This window comes from Glandiceps talaboti, chromosome 20 (genome assembly GCF_964340395.1).
Source record: "Glandiceps talaboti chromosome 20, keGlaTala1.1, whole genome shotgun sequence".
Classification (NCBI taxonomy): Eukaryota; Metazoa; Hemichordata; class Enteropneusta; family Spengelidae; genus Glandiceps; species Glandiceps talaboti.
Window position 1 is genome coordinate 2760387 of NC_135568.1, and position 27456 is coordinate 2787842.

The 27456-nt window shown below is 35.6% G+C and overlaps 1 protein-coding gene across 2 annotated transcripts; it reads left to right on the plus strand.

The window, feature by feature from the left end:
• The first annotated feature begins 780 nt into the window (after positions 1-780).
• LOC144450833 (uncharacterized) lies at positions 781-27456 on the plus strand. 2 transcript variants are annotated; one of them, XM_078141571.1, is made up of 4 exons: positions 781-935; positions 20277-20557; positions 23072-23154; positions 27014-27456. In XM_078141571.1, the coding sequence occupies exons 2-3, from the start codon at positions 20283-20285 to the stop codon at positions 23112-23114; spliced, it is 318 nt and encodes a 105-aa protein (XP_077997697.1). In that variant the 5' UTR covers positions 781-935; positions 20277-20282; the 3' UTR covers positions 23115-23154; positions 27014-27456. The 2 variants fall into 2 exon arrangements, with proteins under 2 accessions (XP_077997697.1, XP_077997698.1); XM_078141572.1 differs by lacking the exon at positions 781-935 and adding an exon at positions 19759-19832.

The window sequence follows — 27456 nt, forward strand, 5'->3', positions numbered from 1 at the left end:
AACAAAATTCTGAGCGTAGTTTATTTAGATAGATTTTGAATAATTTAAAAAAAAAGTATTTACGGCATTGCCTGTAAGTTGTCTGTCTGTCTGTCTGTCTGTCTGTCTGTCTGTCTGTCTGTCTGTCTGTCTGTCTGAGAAAAGACATATCATTTTCAGATAAAATGCAAAAGGTTTTATTTGCTCATTGAATATATTGTTATTAGGAGATGAAAAATTGCAATATAACTATCACACGGAAGATGGAGTGACAAACTCCCTCCCTTTGAAATACACCATAAACTATTTTGCAGCATCCATTGGAACCATTCATATCTAGCGAATGTTGTCTAATTGTGTTTCCGGCCGAAATTGCAGTGTACATATGGAGTTATATGATGTAGCAATAGAACAAAGTGAAGGTCGAACTTCAATAATGATTTTTTTTCTCAACATTTGGCAAGGGCTATAAATTAAAAGTAATTCTGAAAAGTGTATATTTCAGCTAACAAGTTTTATATTTTGTAAAATAGTAAAATTGACAATAGACAGGAAAATACAATCAAAACTTCATCATTTGTGTTTTGTATTTTTTATCAAATGAATAACAAGGTGGGTGGTGAGCCTTGACTCTTCATAATCGTTTGTCATATTCGCTTGAGTGATGAACGTATTGGGAAATGCATTAAGATTTCATACAGTGGGCGATAAATGAAAACTCCCACTTATCAATGGAATCGCCTTGATCGTTAAGTAATGAGATGCGCAGACTATTGAGTACTTCCCACATGTGTAGGGGGAACAAGCATAAAATTGTTGATGAGAACCCCACTTCACTTATTAGCTGCTGCGCCGCTGAGAGGAGATAGTAACCGAGTAACTTCCTACAGTCACATTGCCAAGACTTGGACCGATACTTGCGGATTTCATCTCCCGTGCACTAAATCAGAGAACAGGTTGGTTTTATATAACAGTCCCTTCATCCTTTAAAAAAGAAAACTTTATTTTGGTATATGTTTTCAACTATTGGAATGGGAAAATTCATCTTTCATGAATATAACTGTGTTTTATTTGTCTTTATATTGTCATTAATATTTGTTTTTTTATCTGGATTTGAAGTTTCTCAATCACTCAAAGTAAGTTGATCGTTTTTTGGTATTTTGGAAAAAGTACACGAATTTTTTATTTTGATATAATTTGCGAAGCTTAGGTTTTATTCACTTTATGTTACTTTTCTAGTCATCTTATGTAGTGTGTAGGCAGAATATTGCACGATCTTAGTTTCTGAAGGACATAATTATGTCCATACAATTGATCTTATGTACGATACTATCTTTGATTAAGAGTAAGAACTTACAATATCTAGACTGAAAACAATAACTGATATTTTACTTTGAGGTTCATGAAATTGTGTGAATTTTTGTTGGTTAGGCAAACTACTTATACGTCACTGATACGATTTAGGTGTGAGATTAGAGATAACTGTATTTTGAAAACGTCTATATGTTATACTAGTTACATTTAAAACCACTCTTCCATTTCTGTTAGCGACTCCAGAATCATTCAGATCCTCAAAGTGATATCTCTAGAATTCATGATATTTTTTGTTTATGACGAGACATGAACTTGAAACAATATATTGGTCTGTGACCTGGAGCAGTTCGAATGTTTCACTAAAAATGTTTCTGGATTCATAACGGGACTTGCCTTTCAAATGTATATGGTACAGACAAGTATTCCACACAACATTTCCACCCTGTAGGTTGTTAAAAAAGGATAACATGAAATATTTTTTATCATTGCTACATACTTCATTTTATAATGATCTGTAAAATACACACCATCTTTAAAAATCAACACTTTTTTTCTTCAATTTGCTCAATCGCAACGCACCAGGTATTAACTGAACAGATCGACCGGTACTTAGAACTTGAACAAATGACAATAATTTCTTACTCTAGAGTGAAAATACGAAAGCGGAAACCAAGCCTTCAACTAACTAAGGTAGACACAAACTAAAACGTTTGATGCGATATGTTGTTATATTAAGTTATTGAATGACCATTGGTTTATTTATACTGACACTGACGATAGGGCGGTGTTTCCTGATGATCTTAAATGTTCAATTTTTGGTACTTCTAATGTTTACACTATCTTGATTACAGGGTGATTATATCTCCACAACAGAGGTAACACTATCACCTACTTGTGTCACCTCAATTATTTTAGTTTGTGTCTATCTTAGTAACCCTAAAGCTCGGTTTCGATTTTCGTTACTAAGTATACTGTGCACTATTACAATCTACTGTTGATCAAACTAACTGTTAATTCGACTTCCAAAGTAGCTGTAATGACCAACTAAATCACTTTCATTCTGTCTAAAGATAGAAAAAACACATCCATGCATACATTAGATTAGGACAAATTTGGAGCATACATGGACCCGTCACGATGGCACAAATGGAGATCTCTTAAATTCAACTGCTAAACAATGAAAGTCTTGTATGTATAGTTCGTTCAGAAACTCACGATCAGTTCACAGTATGCTCTAAGGAATTCTGCGGACATACTCACATTAGTACGGCTTTCAAATGACACAGTTACGGATTCAGTCAGTCAAATACTAATATTTACAATGTAGACTTGATGGGGCTTACAACAAGCAAAGAAAGAAAACAAGAATGTACTTTTTTATACAGAGCACAGCAAATACTATCACATGCTGTCAAAGCACCCTACCGAGTACTAATGACGTGCGATGACAAAACCTTTTCGTTCATCCCCCTGGGCGGTATAGGTAGCGGGTAAAGTGTATCTGTCGGCGATGTTTGACGTTGGGTGAGTTCTCTGAATTCCTATCACGACAACACGTGTGTTCGTCACAGGAGATTTGAGTTCAAACTCGAGACACTGACTCCGCACGTCTTGGGAATTAAACCAGCGTCTGTGAGCGATGTGCAGATTAAAAACTGACGGCGGATAAGGAACTTACAAACACACTGTTGTCTTTGCGTACGTGTGTATGCAGTTCGAACGTGATTCATTATACATAGGAGGTACATAATGATGTGCTTGTCATACACTTTTTAATTCAAATCGTTGAACTATTTTAAGAAGAATATTAAAACATGAATTATGGTTCTCATAAATATTACATTTTGACAGTATTAGTAGAAATTAATATACTGCAAATACGTTCTTTCTAAGATATTTGTAATTGCGGCTCTGGTTATTAATGAATGTGAATGAATGGTTAATAATCCAAACACATCCTGATACCCATCTAACTATTTCCAAAGCTTTTAATGAGACTTTTACATGGAGACATGGCATTCAGCTGTACCTTTTATTATTCAGTGTATTACAGTGTCGATTTTTTGTATCGATCTGTGATTTACAGAGTTGAAAACATGTTTAACTTTCTCACAAGTTACATAATGATGGATATTTAGTCAATTTTACCAATGGCCATCAAAGAGGGGTGTTGTGACTATCGACAACCGAATCAGTATTGCAAAACATCTATTCTTCTTTATCAGGAAATCGCTTTGAATTGATTACGGATCTTTTCTTTCTATTATAAGCATTCCTTTGCTTAAGTCCATATTGTGGTACATCATTAGAAACATGAATCTCGACAGCATCGGATATTTGAGGAGCTGAATATTTTTTTCAATTGCCTTTACCCCTTTTTTACTGAAAGAGTGCTAAGAAAACATCGCATAATTTGCGTGCCTGATTTTTACTTCAAAATTCTGTTCAACGTGTAGCTGAATGCCATGTTATTTAATAGACTGTTGCTTCTATGGCTCAATTTGTCACATCATATGTAGGAAATTATATGCAAAGCATTCTGTAAAAAAAGAGACCATGTTTCGTTGGGAGTAAAGCCCAAAGCAATTCTACGTACATCAGTGTACATACTAAGTTGACATTTACAGTGCATAGTACCAGTATGAGAATACTGAATTTTCCAAATACCTCTTTGGAATAGTATTCCTACATCATTGTCAAAATTGCAGTTCACATAATTACGTTTCAATAAAAAACAGAACGATTGAAGGAGAAAGATGAAAGTTAAACTGTGAAATCGTAGAATCGGATCTTCGTAACTCTATAAAAACTTGTTAAGATGAAATTTCCACCGGCCAACAAAGTTACAAACATCTGATGTTTCGGAAGTAACCATTCTAAGAGCTAAATCGTCACTCCGTCCAACAAAGTTAAAATAGCTAGCATTTTGGGGGTATCTGTTCTAAAAGCTAAATCCTCACACTGCTGAAAGTGTAGGAAAGTGCATGCTTTCACGAACAAACTAACACTAGAGATTGAACTAATTTAAGTCTAATGTTGTTATCTTTCAATAGTTGTCCCTAACAATAAATAGTTAAAGTACTCCATATATAGTCTAAAAATCCTGTGATAATTATTCAATGAATATTTTATGAACCAAATTAGTCATTATAGCATGTTTTGTTTATACAAACAAAGCACGAACATACACTTTCATATGCAAGGCGTATTATCTCTGATAATACGACACTCATTTCCGTTGTACACGTACGTCACACAAAGGAGTCAAAAGTAGGAATGGCAAAGTCTCAAATTATCAGTTTTCCGAATAGGTTTATAAACGTCATGTTATCATATTTTATTCGTTTAAAATATATTACTCAAACGATGGTGTTCTGAAGAGCGTGAAGGGGAAAATTCTCCACAAATACTTTCAATTTTAAAACTAATCCTGATGTTTTTGAGTACTTGAATAATTCAGCGTAAAGCATAGAAGTACTTCAAGACGAATTTCCTAACATCTTTCGGCTCATTAAATAACAAAATCCTAATAATAGGTGTCTTAAGTCAAAATACCGTAAGAATGTAAAAGGAAGCCTCTCAGTTCAACATTTGAGATAGTACTTTAGATATCACAAGTTAAAATGGATTGCTTTCAGCGGCGTTTAATATTGCATTGCATACTTCAGACGCGCGCTGCTGCACCAGCTTCATTACTATTCATGAATACGAGAGCAGAAAACGTTAACCCTTTCATAATTAGGGAGTATATAAAAGTTTGAATAACCTAAAAAGAATTTACAAGCTAATTTACATGTCTTTTAAAATAAAAAACATATGCCACTCCCATAAAACTTTCTAAATAGACGTAATTAAGACTCTTTAACACGGAGAATGTTTGATAGTGTGATGAATGCGTCCAAGGTATCTAATTATCAATTCGTCACACGACTTCTTATTAAAGCGAACTTAGACTCTACATCCACACAGCGCACTGGGGAGTTTGACTAATTGCCACCAGGTACTGTACATTTCAGTTAGGATGTACATGAGCAATTCTTCATAACTTTAATCTATTTCTCATATTCTACTGGCCAATTCCCATTAGTCACTTAAGACCATCGAACAGTATAATAATGTCCATGGGTTTATGAGGGGTCACCCTCCTGCTGGCCTCAATCTGTTCAGAAACAAACTATCCGTAGGTGTCGTGTTTTACTCGATGACCTTGCCCTTACTGTAATAACTCAGAAAATGAAAAAAAAAGTATAAATAATTAACAATTCATATTTTAATATAGAAGTATACTACGTTGAGATGTGACTGAGTTTTTACTTGTGGCGCCCTCATACGAGATTACTTGACCGCCTCTTTCAACTGTTATCTAATGTTCAGTGCATTTCGATAAAATGAAAACAAATCTTTGTATCTGTAATTTCTCATTCAACTGTATAATACAAAACGTATGTATCAGGATAGAATTATAAAACGGCATAGTTTAGGGGTCAAGGGCTAAGCACACAACTTTAAAACCACCTTAGCCCATGAAATGTTGTACAAGGGCCCTATAATATCACATAAATTTATACCTAAGTAAAGGTTGAAAGTTATTACTTTAAATTTGTTTGGAATATTAAATCTCGCTTTTTGTAAAGAGTGATTGTATATGGGTCTCAGAATTGTTCTCAATCACGGTTAATCCTTAAAGAATAAACCCAAATTGTGTATAAGGTATGTTTATTTGTAATACACCAGAAGTCGAAACAGGTGATCGAATCATGGAATGCATTAAAAAGGGAATTAGTGATTTGGTGAGCTAGCGTTCAAGTCCACCGAGCAATGAACTTACGACGTACGCCTTACAGCTCAATGTTTAGGTACACTGGTAATATTCTGGCTGAACTTCTCATGATACTTTATAGTTGTACCGTGACAAGAGAAATGATTATCGAGAGTGCGTGTGTATGAGAGAGAGAAGGAAAGAAAGAGAGATACTGTGACTGACTAGCAAACAGAGAGAGAGAGAGAGAGAGAGAGAGAGAGAGAGAGAGAGAGAGAGAGAGAGAGAGAGAGAGAGAGAGAGAGAGAGAGAGAGAGAGAGAGAGAGAGAGAAGCAGACACACAGGATAGGGACAGAAGTAATAGACAGACAACCAGCCAGCCAGACAGCCAGCCAGCCAGCCAGCCAGCCAGCCAGCCAGACAGACAGACAGACAGACAGACAGACAGACGGACAGACGGAAACAGGCATACAGACAGTGATAAACACTGAAATACAGAAATGATCAGACAGACAGTCAGATAAACAGAGACGCAGGAAGTCACAGACTGACACAAAGATGGTCGATGGGAGACACAGAGAGAAAGACAAAAGGTCAGTTTGAGACATGAATAGATCAAACAGAACTGAACTTCAAGAGTTACTTAAATATATCTCTGATCGTATCTTAGGCGTGAGGTGAACATTTGGATATGACTTGGAGAGCAGAAAGTGTTACATTGAGTCGAGGTTGGCTCTTGAGACTTGTCTCTTACTTACTGTTAATAACCAAAGTATGAGAGCTAGTTTTAAGTGAAGCTCTTCATTGCTATCACAAATCAGCATCACACGTTAGGGATACGGGCTTTATTGACAAGTGCAAGTTGTCACCATATTTAAATGAGAAGTTTGACATTTTTCATTAACAACAGCTGTAACGTACATCTGCCTTTCACTTTAATAATTAAACCAATTATGATTATTTTAAGATCATATTATTGTGTGATAGCTATTTAATTTCTGTTCTCGTTCTGACCTCTTGAAAAGGGCTAGTTTAAACAAAATTTCAACAACGATATGGCGTAATAAAACGAGAAATAACGCGATGATAATATCTTTCTCAATAAGTTGAAAGAACGAAATTGAACTTCACAAAACGCACAAAAATGATTAAAACTGTATTAACTCTGAAAATGAACACTGACCATTGATCTGAATGTCAATATTACCATTTTAAATTCTGTGCTAGTGAAATTATTTTAAAACCGATTAAAGATGTATGGCTTACTATCCAGCCTGGTGTATTTGAATGACACTCAGTATTCTGCAGCAATGAAATAAAACATTGATTAAAATTTGTGTCACCATTCCTAGCTAGATTTTCCATCTCCACATTAAAGTAATCATTATATCGCACGTACAGGCTCACCTGTGTAATGTGATATTCGATAAAGTTAAAACTTAAAAAATCGTCCAACTGGGAATAAAAACACCCACGACGAATATTAACATTAAGCAAACCGCATCGTGCTTGAAATAAAATAATACTACGATACGGAACAGTGAATGAAAATACTTTATATTAAACAAGGACGGTACTCGTGGTGTCTCTGAAGGGGTTACACCTAGTATGGAAGACTTAAAAATCAAGTATCACGGATTAGACTGACTTTAGTGGTACATCTACATCTGAGGCCTTCACATGGGGAGAGATAACATGCACTACCATATGATAATAAACGTATATCTTCTAAGTAGAGGTAGACTACCAGTATGTTACTGTGGACCACTTTATAGCAAACTAATAGATCTAAAACAGACCCATAAAACATTACACACACGGCGATACATGTCTTGTACGCCCACATGAGTTGAGAAAGTGAAATTCGTTCGTTTAACTATATCACAACTATTTCATTTTCGCACTAATTTTGCATAATTACAGTTTTTTACCCAAAAAGTTTGCTAACTAATATCATCACACAGTAAATCCATGTACGAGTTTCTGCTTTTGTTTTTGTACAATTACTAATACAAACAAAACAAAGTTAGCATAGAGCAAAAACAAACTAAAATAAGTGTAAAACTATTAAGTATAATTTTAACCTACTTTATATTAGTATCATAAAACTATTTACCATAATTGGCCAGTTATTAATTAATCTAGTTGATAATCAGTGATTAATTCTTTACATTGATATATTGGTAGCTTCAGTAATTGATCATTGTACATGTTTTGGCCCAATAATATTGTATCAAGAATATTGGATAGTTGCCAATTAAGAATAATTACAAACACGCCATTACTACGTTAGTTATTGCTAAAGGCACAATGTGAACCCAAAATATAAGCTATCGAAATATACTCCATGGACGATCATTTTAATATACTGTAAACCTACGACACCAAAGCCTAACTTGCGTATATTTCGCACAAAAAATAATCGCAAAAATAGGTAGTGACTGAAATGCCTTCATGTAAGCTAATAATTAGTCTTTGAGAACGTGCTGAAGACTGAAAATCGCAATATTTTGTAGTAGTGAAAATACATAGGTTTACGTTTTCACCAAGTTATCTGTAGAATACAACTTAAAAATATCAAAACATGAATTATCTCGAACACAGAAATAATATAATTTAATGGAATTAATCTTCTTATTTCCATACATACTTGAGTATATTGCAAATGAAGAAACAACAGACTTAAAACTTAAAATATAAATATTGACAAAGAAGATTGGTGGTCAATGCAAAGTTCATTAGTTCATTGTATACATAATTGTTGTGTTATGACTGACAGTATTTAGAATTACGCTACACAATTGAATATTAAATATTATATGATGTAATGTTATACAGGATCGTATTTCATTTCTCTTATACTAATATTACTACAACTACAGCACATTTTAAGTTAGTGTTCACTGTTCAAAAAGAAATCGCACATACTACACTTTAATATACCAAGGTTAAATGAATATTGTTTGAAATAACCTGCCACCATGCAGACATCAAGAGTTACGCCCGCATGCCTGCGTTTAGTTAAAGTGCGTTTAAAAGGCTTATTTCAAGTAGATAAATGTAGTACGAATTACGACCTTACAATCTAGCACGTGTAGTTTGTTATTGGTTTCTGTGGATATATCAACAGATCCAGTAAAGATTATCCTGCAACGGGCTGTATGTTCTTTGTGGTTGTGAATGTATCCATGGGTAGAATTAATAAAAAAATCTAGGCTTATTTCTGACAGGTTATATAAAATATTAAAATCAAATTTCTCTTCCACATCATTGCCCCTAAGCATACAAAAGTAATTTCATGTCGTTAATTGATTCTGAAAAATTCATCAATTGCTTCGAATAAAATTCACAATGTTCTCGCATGAACAAATTCAATGATTACCCTAAATAAATGTAACCCGAAAATTTTGAAGTTCGAGCAGATAATAGGGAATATATAGCCTGGCCATTCCAGCACGTCAACGTCATTGGATTGGAGATATTTGAATGTAAGTCAAAAAGTCGAAACTTGCTGCAATTTACACTTTCCTTTCTTAGATTCAGCTTGTACAGGTATACTTATCTTTATATCCAATATTTTCATTCACCTGGTAAATGCTCGTAACGTAAAGGTTTTGTCACTACTCATCTTTAACTCGTAGTGACAAGGCCCCTTATGTCACTCGTGTATTTTCCTTAGTTAAACGAATGAAAATATTGGTTAATGATGCCTGATCAAAGTGAAGTATAACGTATAGTAAATGGCCTTCTAAGCAGGAAACTTTGAAATATTTTCGTTTAGACATGTTATATCCATACACATTCATTTTACAAAGTTATATGAAGATCACGGAGACATTTAGTTGTTTTGTTTGTTGCCGATACAATTATGATAACTTTAATGTTTCGTTGTAAACGTTTCAACGTGTTTTCGCTCTAGTTCTTTTATCTGTTTATGCTGCCCTCAACATGTACATTGTGATCAAATCTTGATTTCACCAGAAATCTCAGTTGAAGAGTTGTGTTGTCAAAGATGACATTATGCTTCTTTCTTGTCATTACTATGTTGTCTTTGTTAACCTGTTTTAACTCAAAGGCATCGATGAAAAGTGTCATTTGTTCCATGAAAACAAAGACTTTTTTGTCAGAAAACAACGTCAGATCTACGTTTCGTTTTGTTGAATTGTACAGTATGTGACATTTACAGTATCACACGGTCTTCTTGAGTCTCTAAGCTGTTATAGAACATCTAAAATAACACTCCTTGCCTTGTTGCACAACCAAACTGAGCAGGACTGTACACGTGAATGGTTGTCAGGTATGTACAGTAGAAATAGTCATTACGGACATAGGACTCTAAGCGTGATTGGTTGTCAGGCATACACAGTAGAAATAATCATTATGGACATATAAATTATTTGCTAGCAAGACGGTTTACGTATGAATTCTACATGTCAAACAAATGAATGACGAAAAAAAGAAGGGAAATGCCGTTTATCCTCTATGCTTAATTTATAGTTAAACTGATCAAAAAATAACCAATGGAAAAAACCCAGGCTCGGGTCGATGACTCGGAACGTATTTCGTCTGATTTAATACGGCAAACGGAATACAATAAATCTTCATTGACATCTTATTTTACAAAAAATGATAACGGATTTGTCGCTAGCTTTAGAATAACTACTCTAATATGTTTGAACATTAAAAGTAGAATTTCTTAATATGTAGCTGATTTTTGCCGAAGTTTAGGGTGCCAAGTGAATTTTATCGATAATGAAAGTGGGTAGAATATTTTGTCGATGTAGCGTAGTCTTACATCACCTTAGTTTGTAAATTGAATTTAAACGTAGGCAAAATACTTGTTTTAAGACCTTTTGGTTTCGAATTTTCGAACATTGTTTGGTACATTGACATGGTTTTCGAAGTAAATGTTGAACACAACAAAAGTCGTCTGCGCTGCCAAGTTGATATCTGATTTGCTATATTTGGCGTCTCGATGATAAAACTCGAACTGCGGAGCGATGAATGACTCTCCAGACTCGCTAATGGATAGATTCATGCAAAGATTAAATCTTAATAAGCGAATACCTCCGTTTGTATATACCCTGGCCATTAATGAAGGTGTCTTCGCTACCTGGCGCAAAGTAACTTTGCATAACGAGTGTATTCTATGGTATATTTCAGTAAAAGACTGACAATGTTTTCGAATAAACGTTCTATGGTGCACACAGTGACACGCAGTTTCCATTGACAGATGACGTGGTCATGTCGACATAAGACAGATTTTGACAAGATCAAGCTTACATTTTGAAATGCATATATTAACCTAGTTTTAAATAAGTGAGCTGACATTTTTTAATTTTAGAAAGATTTATAGGAATGCGTCATGGTACGTGTTCAATGTAGTGTGGGTTGTTATATTATAAGCTGAAGGTCACAGCCATGATTATTACTGGAAGCGTATACTATATCACAGCATCTTAATCAACCGACCAAAGTATGCTACTTCGTTCCTATTTTTTTCTAATTTGGTAAAGATAAACTTACTATTTTTTCGGTGCCACCTTTTTTTGTCTGCGTCCTAAACAACACAATCTTGAAGCCGTGGTAGACATGTTCTCCTAATGATCATTCTGCAATACCTGGTTGTAAATTGGCTGATAGCCCAATGTCAAGATAACCAAGTGGGTTTTGTGGCGTATTTGCAGTCTAGAGGGTAGGGAACCAACCGTTTCTAAGGAAAAGAATGCACGCATACACACGGGGTCACAAGTAAGACTAAAGAATTAAATAATTTCAAGTACATTGCATGTAACATGAGTTAAAGGTTAAGGTAAAGGTTGGTGGTGGCAACTTAATTAAAATCACAACTAAGCGTTCAGGTTGTCTTCCGACACGTGCTCGTACGTGTTGTTCGCGTGAATTACTTACAAGTTCAGTACTATCGAATTACTTTCGTCGAGTGAATCCGAAGCAGTCACACACTGTTGTTAGGGTTGCAGTTAGCATTTCAGAATGCCAGCCCGTAGCAGGATTCCACGAAGTTCTACAGTGCACAGTTAGTGTACAACTTCAGAGTCCATACAGCAATCAGCAAGGCTGCAACCAAGATGATGTTCGGTCGTCAGCCGGCGAAGCAAACGTGATCCGTTTCACGAGGACGGGTTCTCCGACATTTGTATAGTGCCCTATCCACCACCAACCACCTGTACTCTAATATGCTAATAATAGCCACCAACCATCCTATTAAATTTACATAAACGGAATATCGACCGACTAAGGATCAGTCTAGTATACTTTACAAAACTCACCTTGTGACACCCAAATTGAAACGTCGCATATAAGTTTGTCTACTCGAAATAAAGATTTGATTTTCCTACTGTGAGTCAGAGTTAAGATTTGATATTATCATCTTTCTGTGAACATGTCAGTACAAATATCGCAAATTGCAGAGATTAAAAAGAGAGATTAAACTTGTACATTACACAATAGAGCAATATTGAAGCAGGTCTTGATTTGATTCTGCCTCAATTAAACTCTGTTTTATCATCTCAAATTTGAATATCTGAAACGTTAGAAATAAATGGTCGTCGTTTTGTCGTCTCCCCGCACTTCCTGGCGAACATTCTTTTTTCATTCATATTTGATTACAGTACTACCACGGAAAACAAGCTATTGACAAACAAACAAAGATAGACACAAATTAAGACCAGTATTGCTGCATGTGGTAGATTGACAAAGTGAGTGACAGTGGTGTCTTGGTTGTGTGGATATAATCCCAGGATGTAACGATCTTGTAATCAAACTGAGTATAGACACTAATGAGGTTGAATGTGACAACATTTGAGAAAACCTTGCTATCGGGGACGCCTCTCCCTACTGTGCGTGTAATTACACCAACACCAGTTTCCAGCTCATGTCAACATGTTGCAATAACAGATTAGTTTGTGTCTGTAGCTATCTGTTAGTTGAATTGCCGTTGTCGTATCTACACATAGTGTTTCCAATGTTGATGATATCAAAACAGTAACTTCAAGTACGAATAATACTCTTCTTTGAAATGATCACAGCATCACTACACATTACAGTTTGTTTCCCTAATACACCAATTGATGCCACTGTTTTTCTACCCACAATTTTTACTATAGACATATTGTTTTACTAGATTAGGCCGAGATTTCAGGAAATATGTTCATTCCTTTATTTTCTTCTTGTTTACATAGTTCGCTAAGAAAAGTATTATTTTTTTTCAGAACGAGTCGTGTAATTTTTCAGTATCGACACTTCTAAGGGATTATATATTGATTATGTTTTAAGAACGAATTGTGATGTGTTATTTTTCATCACCCAACGAGAGAGAGAGAGAGAGAGAGAGAGAGAGAGAGAGAGAGAGAGAGAGAGAGAGAGAGAGAGAGAGAGAGAGAGAGAGAGAGAGAGAGAGAGAGAGAGAGAGAGAGAGAGAGAGAGAGAGAGAGAGAGAGAATACTAGAACGGGGACACACAGAACAACAGCCCAGGCGAACACAGAGATAATACTACATATTAGGGAATTGTACATGCTAGGGAAGTAACAGAGAGAGAAAATGGAAATGCTAAGATTTCAACTTGTTTTCCTTAGTACACTATCCCTTGCAATTCATCACAGACTTACGAAATATTAATGACTAATTCAACTACATGTATGTGCTTATCGGAATTCTCGTACATTTAGTCCTCGAATTTGATTAACTGTTGTCGGGGTATAATCAACAAGAAGAACGAGCTCCTAAATATTTTAGGCTTAAACTCTGATTTACAAAGATATCATCTATTCTGCAATCAATAATGTACTCTAGCGTATCTTAGATGTACGTGCTAGAGGTGTACTTGACATGGCTATTGCTATATTTATAACACTAAATTGTATTGGGAATACTAACAACTGAATGACAAGTTCTTGGACAGACTCCCGGGAAAACTATCGTCCCTTGGGAAGTCTTGTCGTAAGTACATGATTGTCCAAATACCAAAGCAAATTAGCGCGCACGCGTGCGAGAGAGATGACGAATGGGAGAGAGAGAGAGAGAGAGAGAGAGAGGGTGAGAAACGAAGACAAGATAGACAGAGGCAAAGAGAGACAGAGCGGGTGAGAGAGGGACAGAGAGAGACACAGGCAGAAACATCAAACCAGGCAGACAAATGGGTGGGTATGTAGACAGACTTGTAAGTAAGACAAGTAGGCAGGTAGGCAGAGAGAATGACAAAAGTTTCTGCTGTTTAAGCATACAGATATACGATGTATGTGTGATGTGTTTCAACAGTGGGGCTATGATTAGAACTGGTCATTGTTAAAGACAGCAAGGGGCGATCTAATGGGGACACAACTCAAACAGGAATGTATTCATTTAATACTACAAATAAATCTAGCAGAATGGGAAAAAAGGCGCAAAAATGGAAAATGGGTTACGAAGAGATATTTTAGTTAGCCTTGTGTATGATCAATGTTGTACGTTGTGAAGTCACGCATTATCATTAGTCATAATAGCCGCTTGATACATGCAGGACAAAGAAAACAACTAGAATAATACAAGATGAAAAAAAAGACAGACAGACAGACAGACCGAGACAGACAGACCGATACGTCCTGGAGATACACGACGGGTGGACAGGGTAAATAAAAGACGGAAAATGTACGACGATACCACACTATATAGGAATATTAATATATTTGAATTAAACAAGACGTGCTAACCGTTGCATAGATCTTTACAGTGTTGTAAGTGATGTGAATCGAGTGACATTTTAGTTTGCAAATATAATTACATGCATATGTCTATGAAAATTGAATTTTGTTTATTTTGTGTCATTTTAATCCTACTAATGGATATTTGAGACAGAGCGTGACTTGCAGCTTTAAATGCTTATTGTTTGAAAGTATTGTTTGAGTCAATAATATATACCTGGATGGTGTCATGATGAAAGCTCTCAAATAATATAATCGATATCAATGCAATTAGTTCATTAGCGTGGCGATGATAGCAATATGTTCAATTATAGCATACTTGAAAATTTTTACATATTTGCAATGTCTTTTTTTTTTAAAAACAACAACATTTTTTAAATTTGATTTTATAACTTGAAGCGTACAATTTAGCCCCAAGTGAACCACAACACAGACTTTTGTTATGTATATTTTCAATTACTATTTGACATTGCGTAAATACCATAGCGTTCATCATCAGCGCTATTATGCAAAACAGACTCCGGCAATTGCTTACCTCTAAGCGGTAACTCGCGTTGCTTTTATTCAGTTTGAGGGCAAATAGTTTGATTATCATTACGCAGTGAAGCAAAGAAGATAATAATTGTGTAAGTTGGTTTCTTGTTAGAGCATAGACATTGAGGTAGTCAGAGGTAGTAAGACGATATAGAGCATAGACAATGGCAGGTTATAGTTAGAGGTAGTAAGACGATATAGAGCATATACAATGACAGGTTATAGTTAGAGATAGTAAGACGATATAGAAGGTATTCATTCAACATCGTCACAAAAACATGGCAAACAAGAGTCGTTTGAAACTATATCCTTTGTTGTATTACATCAACTTGTCATGGTTAATTATTGCCTTTAGTTCTCTTCCAGTTTAGAGTTTCCATTACAAGCGATCCTGGAAGATACCGTCTGAGCAACATTAAGCTTGTCTCGGAGAATTCTTGAACTCTGGAGATCGGCGCGATAGAAATTCGATTGATTGATTGATTGACTGATTGATTGATTGAAACCGTAGGTGGGGGCCCAGGGTGACCGAGCGACTGTAATATGTAAGCCAAATGTTTGTGTTACACCATTTTGTGAGGAAAAGGTTGTAAATTTAAGGATAGCTTTTGTTTGTTACTTGTCTGTGATATTATCCATAATTCGCCTCAATAAAAAAAATCCAAAATAATGTCGTAAAGGGATACAGAGAATAAACTATAGGGTACACGGTAGAGTGTATATCTGCGGCAACTATAAGTACATGCATAAGATACGATGTATCGTACCATGGTATCATGTAGTAGTTGAAAAATTTGATGTAGGGCTGAACAACAAGACGTACTTCACAGTCTACATTGAGAAGTGGTGAGGTTGAAATCTGTACTTTGGTCACCCAATCTGTTGCTTGAGTTGACGTGTACATAGGTGTGCTCACCTCATTCAGAATGTTCCTACCAAATGACGTCATCTAGTCGCAATATGCAAATGCGTCACTAAAGTCCGTGGTATTAGCACCAAAAATACGTCTAATATTTTTATCGTCTTTGTTTTCTTATCAATACATCCTTGATGTAATACCAAAACTATTATCAATAAAGACATGACATTTCTATGTCCTAGTTGAAGTTCACATATTTCGCCGGTCATAAATTTCTGAATTTCACGTCACTTCCTGAGATTCTCTTAGATATGAAAGTACCTTTTTTTACTCTATTTGTTCGCTTTATTCGTTGGTTGGAATGAATACAGAATGTTTTATCTGCTAGATCATTCCTCATGGGATGTAATATATACATAGTAACATGGAAAAGGCTTTCAACTCTGTGTTTTGTTCGCAAGGTGCATTCTGGTTCATCCGAATCACATAAAGAAAGTATTCATAAGGAAGATCAAATTAGACATAAAAGCTGATAACTATCAGTCCACCTTTCATAATGAAATTACATGTAGTGTTCTTAGGGTAGTTACACTGTTTGAATACTACGACGATTCAGATGGGTTATTAGGGAATACAACAGACGAGACAATGTTATCAATGAAATAGTGTTTATGATGTGCATGTCTGTTAATAAACACATTTGTAGAAATCCATTACTCCCTGTCGTCTCATATTTCTTGTATCTTTAGAGCAAGAGTCGAAGAATGATATATTTTCAAACGTGACATATTTACGCCTGATCCTTATCACCTGGTTTATGCCCAGATGTCGAATACACGACTACTATTAATGGTCTCATTTTGCTAGTGCATGGCAATGCATTTCGTTGGGCTGTTGGGGGCATTTAAACGTTGACGCTTTTTATTTACCCGTTAATTTCAAATTGATAGTTTGTAAGATACAAAAACGCAAATGAAACTTGATAAGCTCATGTGAACAAAACCACATACAAAACACAAAACGCCAGTCAGAGATCTTCTGAGATAACGCTCAGATTGACACAAAATGCCACTGAATCCGGGATCGTCTGAGACAAGACTCAACTCTGAAATTCTGATTAGTTCTCGCCCTATTAACAGAGCATCGTCAGGTCAGTAAATATGAGAACAGTGGTGTGATATGTACAGGCACAGACAAGACAAACTAAGATACGAAAAACTCAGTACAAAGGAAAGTGCTGAACTAAAACGAGGTAGAAGTTTGAAAAGGAAAAGCAACAGTTAGAGTGGTAGACAGCTAGTGACTTTCAGAGTATTCTGAATTGACAAGATTATTATAATTTATGTAATCTGAATTCTGGAAAAGAAATATGGTTTGTGATTTAATTTACCAGGAATTTGGACGCTTAATTAAATGATTGACGTTTTTGCAATCTCTGTAGCAACTGTGATTGACTCAAAGCATATACTGATGACGTTTGGGTAAAATTTGGTTGGGAAACCTAATACGCTGTGTATTAATTGATCAAAAATGAAATCACAATAATTTGCATTATTTTCTCAGTATACCACGTGGTTCATGTTTGCCATGTGATATTCTGAAAGGAATGAAGAGTTACCATACATGCAACTTTATTCGCTGAGGACAAAATTAGTTCAAACATATCCCCACGTACTCTGTACATGTAGCTGTAGAGTAAATCAACATTATGCGGAAGTCTGAGCTCAACTGCTAGGTAGAAACGTGTAGGCTATTACTCCACCACATACTTTTGAAGTTTGTACTCTTATCTAAAAGTCTTTAAAAACACCACAATTTTGATCAACACAGAGTTTTTGGGAAACTAAAACTACCGGCTTGCCAAATCAGTGTTATGATGTTTTGGTAAGTTGATAGTAAGTTCTTCAAATAACGCTAGGCAATCATTAGCTTGCAGTTTGGTCAATAAAATTGGCGCCTTTATCCTAATCTTTAGACGGTCTACGAATAATTAAGAATCTCACAAGTGACACTTCACACCTTTGCAAACCGTCTCCTCCAGGGTTTATATTTGCACCGTAAAAAGTCGCACTTAACTCTTAAAAGGGGAATACATTATATACACCTTGTATACACTTTGTGACGGGGAGGGTAGCAACGAGTCCTGTTTATCTCAGTGCATCAATAATGGTTGTCAGGTCGTTTACTGACTTTACATCCCAATATTTCATCATTTCCAAGTACTCGACTTTCTTATATGTTCCATGCAGTATAATTCTGTAATAAAAGAAATAATCACATATGTTTCTGTTTGTACATATATATACGAATATTAATAATAGCAAAATTGATAAATTCATCATCATTAAAAATATATCAATGAGTCATGGAAACATACATTTTTGATTATTTAATGCATTGGATAAAAGTAAATCAAGATTCAAGCTATTTATGTAATACAATAATGAGACCATTAGCGAGACGACCTTTCAAGGTGTTGATAATTGCTATTAGCGATGCGTTATCGATGTTAAGATAACGTTGCTATTTATAATAAAACCAATATCGAAATAGGTTACTGCTTCCTTCGCCTAGTAGGGACAGTTGTAGTTTTTCCATTTAATGCGGTTTTGTACATTCTTGGCAGAAAGGTTTGTGATTTGTATTGAAATGGGAGAGTTGGGATATATGACGTCAAATTCTATAATTCAAACGAACGTTATTTAACATCGAATATTGGCATTGATAGTAAACTGAGTATGAAAACCACTTTTGAAGATATTATACATTGCGGTGACTAGATCACGACTTGTGGATGACCGTGTACGAAGGGACGTTGTTCTATGTAGCTAACAATTGGTGAAATAGTCAGTTTGAGGCATATCACCAATTTGTCAGTCAGTCAGTCAGTCAGTCAGTCAGTCAGTCAGTCAGTCAGTCAGTCAGTCTGTCTGTCTGTCTGTCTGTCTGTCTGTCTGTCTGTCTGTCTGTCTGTCTGTTTGTCTGTCTGTCTGTCACTCAGTCGGTCTGTCTGTCTGTCTAACTGATTCAAAAATATGATATATTCGGACTTAATCGAGGAAGCTAAAAAGAGTAGCGATTAATGCTGACATTATTTATTTATGCAATCTTATTAAACGATAACACGTGACCTGTCACATCACCTTATAAATCTAAATCCGGATGAACTTAGAGAAAAGGACACTAATAAAACCAGACCCTCCTAAATAATCCTCACTATTGCCATTCTTAACATGCACGCAGTCAGAACTTACCGCCTCGGGAAATCATTTGAATACAACTCATTTCAGAACGACATTCCTAGAGAATAGGCGTGTATAAAATAAATTAATAAATGGTCGCTTGAATACTATGAAACATTTATCATTTGTCTTTCCCATACCGTTTTGTTTGCATTCAGCGCCAACAATACTATTATTACGGTGATCACTCAATTCCAGTCATAAATCTAAGCGGCATTATAAAGGATTCCAGCATCATATGACATGATTACAGCAGTTGTCATAAATCCTTATTTCTCATTGGTTAGTATTATTGAAATATGAATCATGAAGTGCGCCCTCTGTACTAAAACATATAAAGGTGAATCGTTAACGACCACCTCAGAATCAAGTGAAACTTCATTCTATACATCGTTAAGACGACTAGTCGTGTACTTGTTAATTATTAACCCACAGATTGTACGGTAAGGACGTTAGAAATTCGTTTCAGGATCTAGGCGCTTAGATTCAAGAAGAGCCAAGATTAGGATTTTCAGATTAACCTTTTTTTTTTGTTCATGGTCTATCATTGAGTGACGTTCTATGATAACAAATCATTAATGGTCTTTTTTTCATCTTTTTCTAATAATATTCTTCTGAACTGATTAATCGCAAACACGTTTTTGACCATAAATTTAAGTCATCGAAACTCTTTTTCTATTTATTGAAAGAGCTGATGACAAATGTGTTTTACTCATACATTTAAGTTATGGGAGCTCGTTCTACGTTCTCTTTTTAATGAGTTCATCTCAATCATGTCAGGTTCATACAGGTTTCTGTCATCGGAACTTTTTGGACAACAATTCAAAACCACTAAAACCTTTTAAGGTATACTTATACTCACATTTCGCTTTTTTTTTAAATTTCAGACGAAAATGTTTTCCAGGACATCCGTTATTGCCATCCTTCTGACTGTCATGGTCTGTGTATATTCGAGTTTAGCCGTTAATATTTGTAAAACAAAGACTGGCAGACGCATGAAAAGCTGCAAACCAGGTTCAAGGCGACTTGGGAAACGAGGAGATGAATCAATAACTGCAGTGGACGCAATCATGGCACTCTTGAAGTCTGCAGCTAATGTTGTACAAGACATGGATAATGAAGAAATCAGCCAGCTGTTAGAAGATGCATCGTCAAGCGAGGAGGATAAGTAAGACATGTTTATGTTTGTTAATTATTAGCAAGACAATAAATCTCAATTATGTCTATAGTATATTTATCTTGATGAAAGGTAAATGTTTTTATTCTCTTGTGCAAACTTGTTAACCCTTTCAGAACTTTTGTAGCAGTTGAGAGTCTCAACTAGTATTATTACTCTCGTAACAACGACTGGCTAAGTTCCAATCTTGTTATCATTCCCACTCTTTGCCCAATGACCTTTTTCCTTAAGTGGGAGAGGATCATTCTCTTTTAATTTCATATCGGAATATCCTTAACATTTCTACGGTATCCTACTTCTAAGTCTTGTTGATTCATGTCTAGATCCTCGTGTACTTCTACCATTTTTTCCGGGTACGATTGAAAAATAGTATTACCATATAATCTTTCAAGGAGAAAAACATTCAAAAAGAAATCACAATTAATATTATCAGAGGCATATTTTTGTATACCCAGCCACCGCTTTGCGAACGCTGATTTACTGTTAAATAAATGTTAATGTATTCTTTGTAGGTATATACTGTACATGGAACTTAGTATAACACGAGTTCTAAGTTGCAGACTAAGCCGTCGTGACTTTAGATCATTTCCCTGTTGACTTGATACACATTTCAATCGCTTTATCACCTGACATGTATCATGAAGCAGAACGATAGAAGAAGAATTCCTCGCACGAAAATGACAAACACTTAGTCATCGTTACTTCACATTTCCCTTGACAGTTTGTGTGTTTTATGAGGTTTTAGTCCCAAGTTTTCGTCAGTTCCGTGTGAATGACGTCATTATTATCACAAAGAAACAACTAGGAAAGCCTTACTTTTGAAACCTTCTCAGAAATTCATATAAGTTCCAAAAGCGTAGTTCCATGGGGTTTTTAAAACTGAAATTCTGTTGCATCTCATCTTGAATGCTCTCGTATTAACCATAAAATTTCACACAAAACGTTTTCGCCCTTGATGCGATTGTCTCTGTGTTCTGTCGGTTTTATATCTCCGCCATAGACACCATTAAAACCATAGAGAAAACTTGTAAGATATTAACTGTAAGTAACTATAATTTGTCAAAATTGAGAGTGAACATCTTGGAACAACACTAAAATATATTCATGGTTGTCAGCATCTATGAATGCTATGTATGAATGATTAAATATGCATAACAGAGTTGTTTTTGAAAAATTCAGCATGAAACCTCTGAAAAATTCCGACTTGTGTCTTTGCACTATGTCTACGCATCTTGTGTAAATATAGAGCACCAAGCTTGTAATTATAGAGATGTTACATCGAACGTTATCAACTAGCCCAACCAGAAATGGTACATTTAACACTTTATTTCCAAGTGAAGACGTGAACAGTGTTAAGCGGATATGTATTGAGTCGTCTAAATGCGCAGCAAACGGAAATAATCTTTTTTTTTCAAAGCTGTGAACTAAAAGATATTGACCAACATCCTACTTACGCTAAGCACGTCTGTTGAAGAACCCCGTAATCTATCTGATCTGTCCTATCAGATACGTGCTAAATGTAGTGAAAGCTGTAGTAGCTTCATCTTGAACTAATTTGTAACTGTTTTGTTGGATTAAGCTGACTCGTAATATCACATATACCCTGCACGGTATTAAATCACTTATGTTAAAACGCGTATTTGTGTAGCTGTACACATAATATGGTAAATATATCCAATCAAATTGATTTTTGGATCCGCACCGTAAAATCAATGCCCCATATGATCACCATTTCAACATATAAAATGTCTAATAATAGCATTTTTATAATTTTTCAGCAAATATATTATTGCTTGTTTGATCGAAAAAAAACCATCCTCCAGTTACAGCTGGTGCTGAATTACGACAAAATCCATAAGTTTTTATAGTCTTCCTACTATCGATACAACGACCAGAGCATTGAACACCTTAAACCAATCTTAAGTTAGAATTCTGTATAGCATATATGATGAACTTTCGTCAGGGCTGGTTTTTGTGGTGGGATGGGGTCGGTAGATAGGATATATAACATTTCGCTTAATATTTATTTTTTACTCCTGGGCCAACTTCTTTTAGAAACAACGAACCGCTGATAGCGTTTATAGCCCGGCTTGTGGTAGCAATGTTTACCAGACGGTACGAATGCAGCAATGAGAATATCGATAGAAGAATGACATTCGCTCTGATATTATCTGTTAACGACACGAGTAACGTCCGGGTCGTTTACATTAACCTAAGCAATAGATCATGAAATAACGTATTAATAAAATATGAAAGAACATATAAATAATTAGACAATATACGATGAAATATAAATATATAGTCAGAGTTGATCAGCTTTTGCTAACGATAAACTGTTTATGATTTATTACTATATAAATATATAATGTCTTCCCAATGAGTTGGATTATAAGATTGATGGAGATTATACATCAAAATGTTGCAAAGTGTTGTTAGCTTCTTATGATGTAAACATCTTCATGTGAGGGAATCTAATATTTTGTGTACCTTCTTCTTCCTTTCAAGCACACTTCCCCAATTTGACATTGATGGTGCAGACAAGTTTTAAATGGTTTTAATTGTTACATGTTGTGCAATATCCAGTCCAGGTAAGTTGGAGTAATATTTAGAACATTTTATTTTATTGAAATTTTAGAGAGAGAGAGAGAGAGAGAGAGAGAGAGAGAGAGAGAGAGAGAGAGAGAGAGAGAGAGAGAGAGAGAGAGAGAGAGAGAGAGAGAGAGAGAGAGACTGAGAGAGAGAAAGAGAAAGAGAGAGCGCGAGAGAGACTGAGAGAGAGAGAGGGAGATGGGGGGAGGGGGGGAGATGGGGAGAGAGAGGATCATGATGATGTGTTTTCTGAGAATCATGTATACATGGTGATATGAATTTCCTATTTGTCATAATCTCTGCTTTTATCACATTTCCGTCATCATATCTTTATCTTTTAACGTCAGTTTGTGCACAGACTTCTCCCTTGTCAGTGGTTTGTGTTATTCTGCGTATTATTATCTATTGTCGATGAATAACAAGACACTGTGTGATGAAGTATTTAAATGTATTGATGTGTCGTGTGTCATTGGATATTATGTGTATTAAAAAGGTGACACATATCAAGTAAACGAGTATATATATTTCATGTTGCTTCGCGTTCTGCCTTTAGGTGTGATTAGTTATTGATGAAGCTATTAACTCCTCGTATATCTCTTTGTTTGCTTCTTAATTTGCACCTCGTAATCAATCAGACTGATGTCTTGGCAGGCCGCCTAGTAAACCTTTTGAAATACCATTCTACACTGTATATCATGTTGTGAAGCTTTTAATCTCAGTAAATGGTACATCCATAGCTTAAACGATCATAAACTACCTAATTAAACGTATGCATCAAACTTTTCATCGCGTTGAAAAATGTTTCATCGGCCTCTCGTGAAGCGATGGAGACAAGCCAGTTAACCCAGTACTTGTTAGCCGTAAAACTTCTATGCATTTGTTTAGCGTCTAGTGTTACGATTGACGGGAGGACATTCACTTTATAGATCACACTGATGAGCCATGCACAGACAAGGAAAAATATACAGCGCATAGCAGGTTACTGTTCGATCACGGGCGCTGTTTGATACGTACAGCCACCCAAACACAAATAAGAAACGGCAAATGCTACACTTAAAGATATCAAGACTGAATGTATACAGTTTCTTGCTTCATTCTGTCAAAATGAAATGAACTAACGTGCCACCATGCAGACTTCAAAGACAGACGTGACACCCACATGTCTGCCCCTAGTTGCATGTCCTTTAAGTAGTTTATTATATTCAGACTTAATAAAGCAAGACATTGCTACCTTGCTATCTTAAAGTGAACAATGTGTAGGTTCTTATCGGTCTCTGCCTAATTGTATCAAACAGAGCCAGTGAACAGTAATATGCAATGCACTGTATGTATTCGTGATTCAAGCAACTAAACGAGACAATTTTAAGTCGATGACTGTACAAGCATTCGTTCGAATAGAGATACAGCCAATTTCACCTAACCGTTTATCTAGGTTCATACAATATTTGTAAGTAGGGACAACACTGCAGACATACTGACTTAGAATCGTTACAATTAAAAACAAAAATATCGATAGCACCGATTTGCAGTAGACTGCATAAATTATAACATGTATACATTTCCTGGGAATAACTTCAGCGGTAACAATGTGTTACAATTATCTATATTTTGCTATAATTCGTAAGGAGTTGGTGTGTCTGAGTCTTGTTCTTTTTGTATGAGTTCACGAAGATAAATATACACGTGTGACACATACAGTTTCGGCAAGATTAGGTGAAATTGGCTGTATAATATTCAGAGTGATGACAGTTTTACGTTGGAAATGATTGAGAAGATCGCCGTCGATATACTTAATCCGTGTAACGTTGCAAGGCAAGTGTTCAATTCACAAAAAGTCCTTCCCATTATATCTGAAGCTGTGAAAGCAAACGCTGGGTAAATACATAACTGACACTAAATTACCATCCGTCTTCGTTATCAGATGCGGTTACAAAGTTAGTAACTAGAGTAATTTTACCACGGATTTGTATCTCTTTAGTCCAATTTAGCAGGCCTATCTGTTGCTGATTGCTTTGGAAAACTCCCAGGATAGAGACTATGTCGATTTGCTAATGGCCTCGACGTAATGATTTTACACATACAGTAGTTGGATAACCCGTGAGAGAACTTCTTCGTCAAATGATTATAATATTTTGCTGGTTTATTGCTGTCAATTGGCTATTGGCTCATTAGGATTTGATTGTGGGTCTGCTTTTTGATTGGTTGGTTGATTGATTGATTGATTGATTGATTGGTTGATTGATTGGTGGTTATGATATTAGACTGTGAGACGACCAGCATGCAGATGTACATGTGTGAAATTATCATTGGAAGATATTGCCATTTTCAATTGCGACTGACAACTGGACTATATACTTACACACATGTACAGTCCCTACATCATGGATAGCTTGTGTCCGACATTGTATTTTACCTGCATTCGTTTGTAGAAGTTATTGTGTAATGTTGTCTTGAGCGAGTAATTATTGCACATTTTTGTTGAACAAATACCCTCAATACACTATAACGCATACATTTTACGCGTGTACGTCGTGGTCTGTGTGATTCATCTCTGATTACTATGTCACAATGAATTATGTTAGTGTGGGACATTGCAGTAACATGATGGCAAAGCTGAACCAAACGTCTTCTTTGAATTGTAAAACGTACTAGTGAGTCTAACTGTATGTTGTTGGCTTTTCATATACAAACAGCTGGAATAAGAAGGACTTTACTGTCTTCCATCTTGTTGCAAAAGCCTCCATAGTTCACCACTATTATTTCAGCATCATATCCCTCTGCAGTACCCCGGGAGCGGCACACAATGTACTTGTAGACGATGCTTCTGTGCAAAGTGTATGCGGTCAAAAATTGTGTCATATGTATTCATATTATGGGATGTGTGAATGGCAAGATATTCGTATCCAGGTTTTACAAATTGGACTTAAATATTTCAATAGTGCGGAAAGGAAACATTGTTACGGAGAAAATATAATGCACTACTGATGTTGAGTCATTTTCGTTCAACATGACGGCATCTGAATGACAAATACTAGTTGAGAAACATAAGTGTTACTCGAATTGAACGGTTCCCAATCGAAATTGGACTTCAGTTTGAAATTTGCAAAGACAGAAAATCTTTATACTATCCTATCGCTTTAAACATAGTTCAACTAGACCTGGTCAGAATGATGTAATAATTCTATACGTTTTCCTCTCTGCTATATTTTTCATTCGGTAGTTTATTTTCATGCTTCGAAAATGAAGATTCACGAAAAAAAGTGTCAATACTTTTAACAACTGGAGGGTATTTGTGGTTACAAACACAGCAATTACCAAATTGAAATGGTATAGTCCACGGAAGATGTTAAACTCGCCATTAAGATCACATCTTGAGTTAATAGCGTGGAAGAAAGTAACAACTTGAGATCAAATGTCGATTTTAAGCATGAGAATATCCAAAGAGATTACCTAATGTACTGCTTGTGCCAAATTTACACTCTAGCATGAATAATTCAATTTTGAACCCCGTCAGGTGATTTAAGTGAGATTGAGATAGATTGACAAAGTGTCACAATATGCCTTCTTTAACTTCTGTAATCTCCAGTCGTACACGACTAGTCCCAACTTAAACTCTAATGGAATTTCCACTACGCCATGCATACAGACCTTTTGCGAGCGAGAGACAGTTTCAATTGTAAACGATTTGTATGTAGTAGCATAAGATTACAAAGTGGATGGGCTCTTTCTGTTTGCGTTTTATACAGGTGTGGTTGGATTTTATTTTGCCGGATTTTTAGTTTTTGATGGCGACTATTCCGTATATGAATGGTGTTCTATTGTTAAAGTAATCATGTTTCCTCCTCTGTTTTGTTTCAGATAAGTATGTTACAAGAAGTGCATCTTCATGGTGCATTTTACCCACGTTTATTTCTGGTCTGAGTGTTCACTTTATTCACGTTAATGCTGCAGTTTGTCGAATTTGGAATCTATATCTATGTATCTCTCACATTCCGGACATTTCCCCATCGTAGAAAAAAAAGGATATGACGTAATCAGACCAAATCACGCAATGTGTGTCCCGTCCACTGTAAATCTGCGATGTCAAGATAACTACGATTTTTTCGAATGGGAATTAAACAAATCAATAATTGAAATTTGTAATTTCTGCACTTGTTCCCCTTTCGTCGTTTTGTGCTGGACACTTCGTAGCAACATACAATGTGAATATTTTAATTCTTTACCCGAAGCTAATATGCTAATGTTATTGTGAATAATTTTGCTCTACTTCAAGCGTGTGACCGTTCGTTTATCTCATTAAA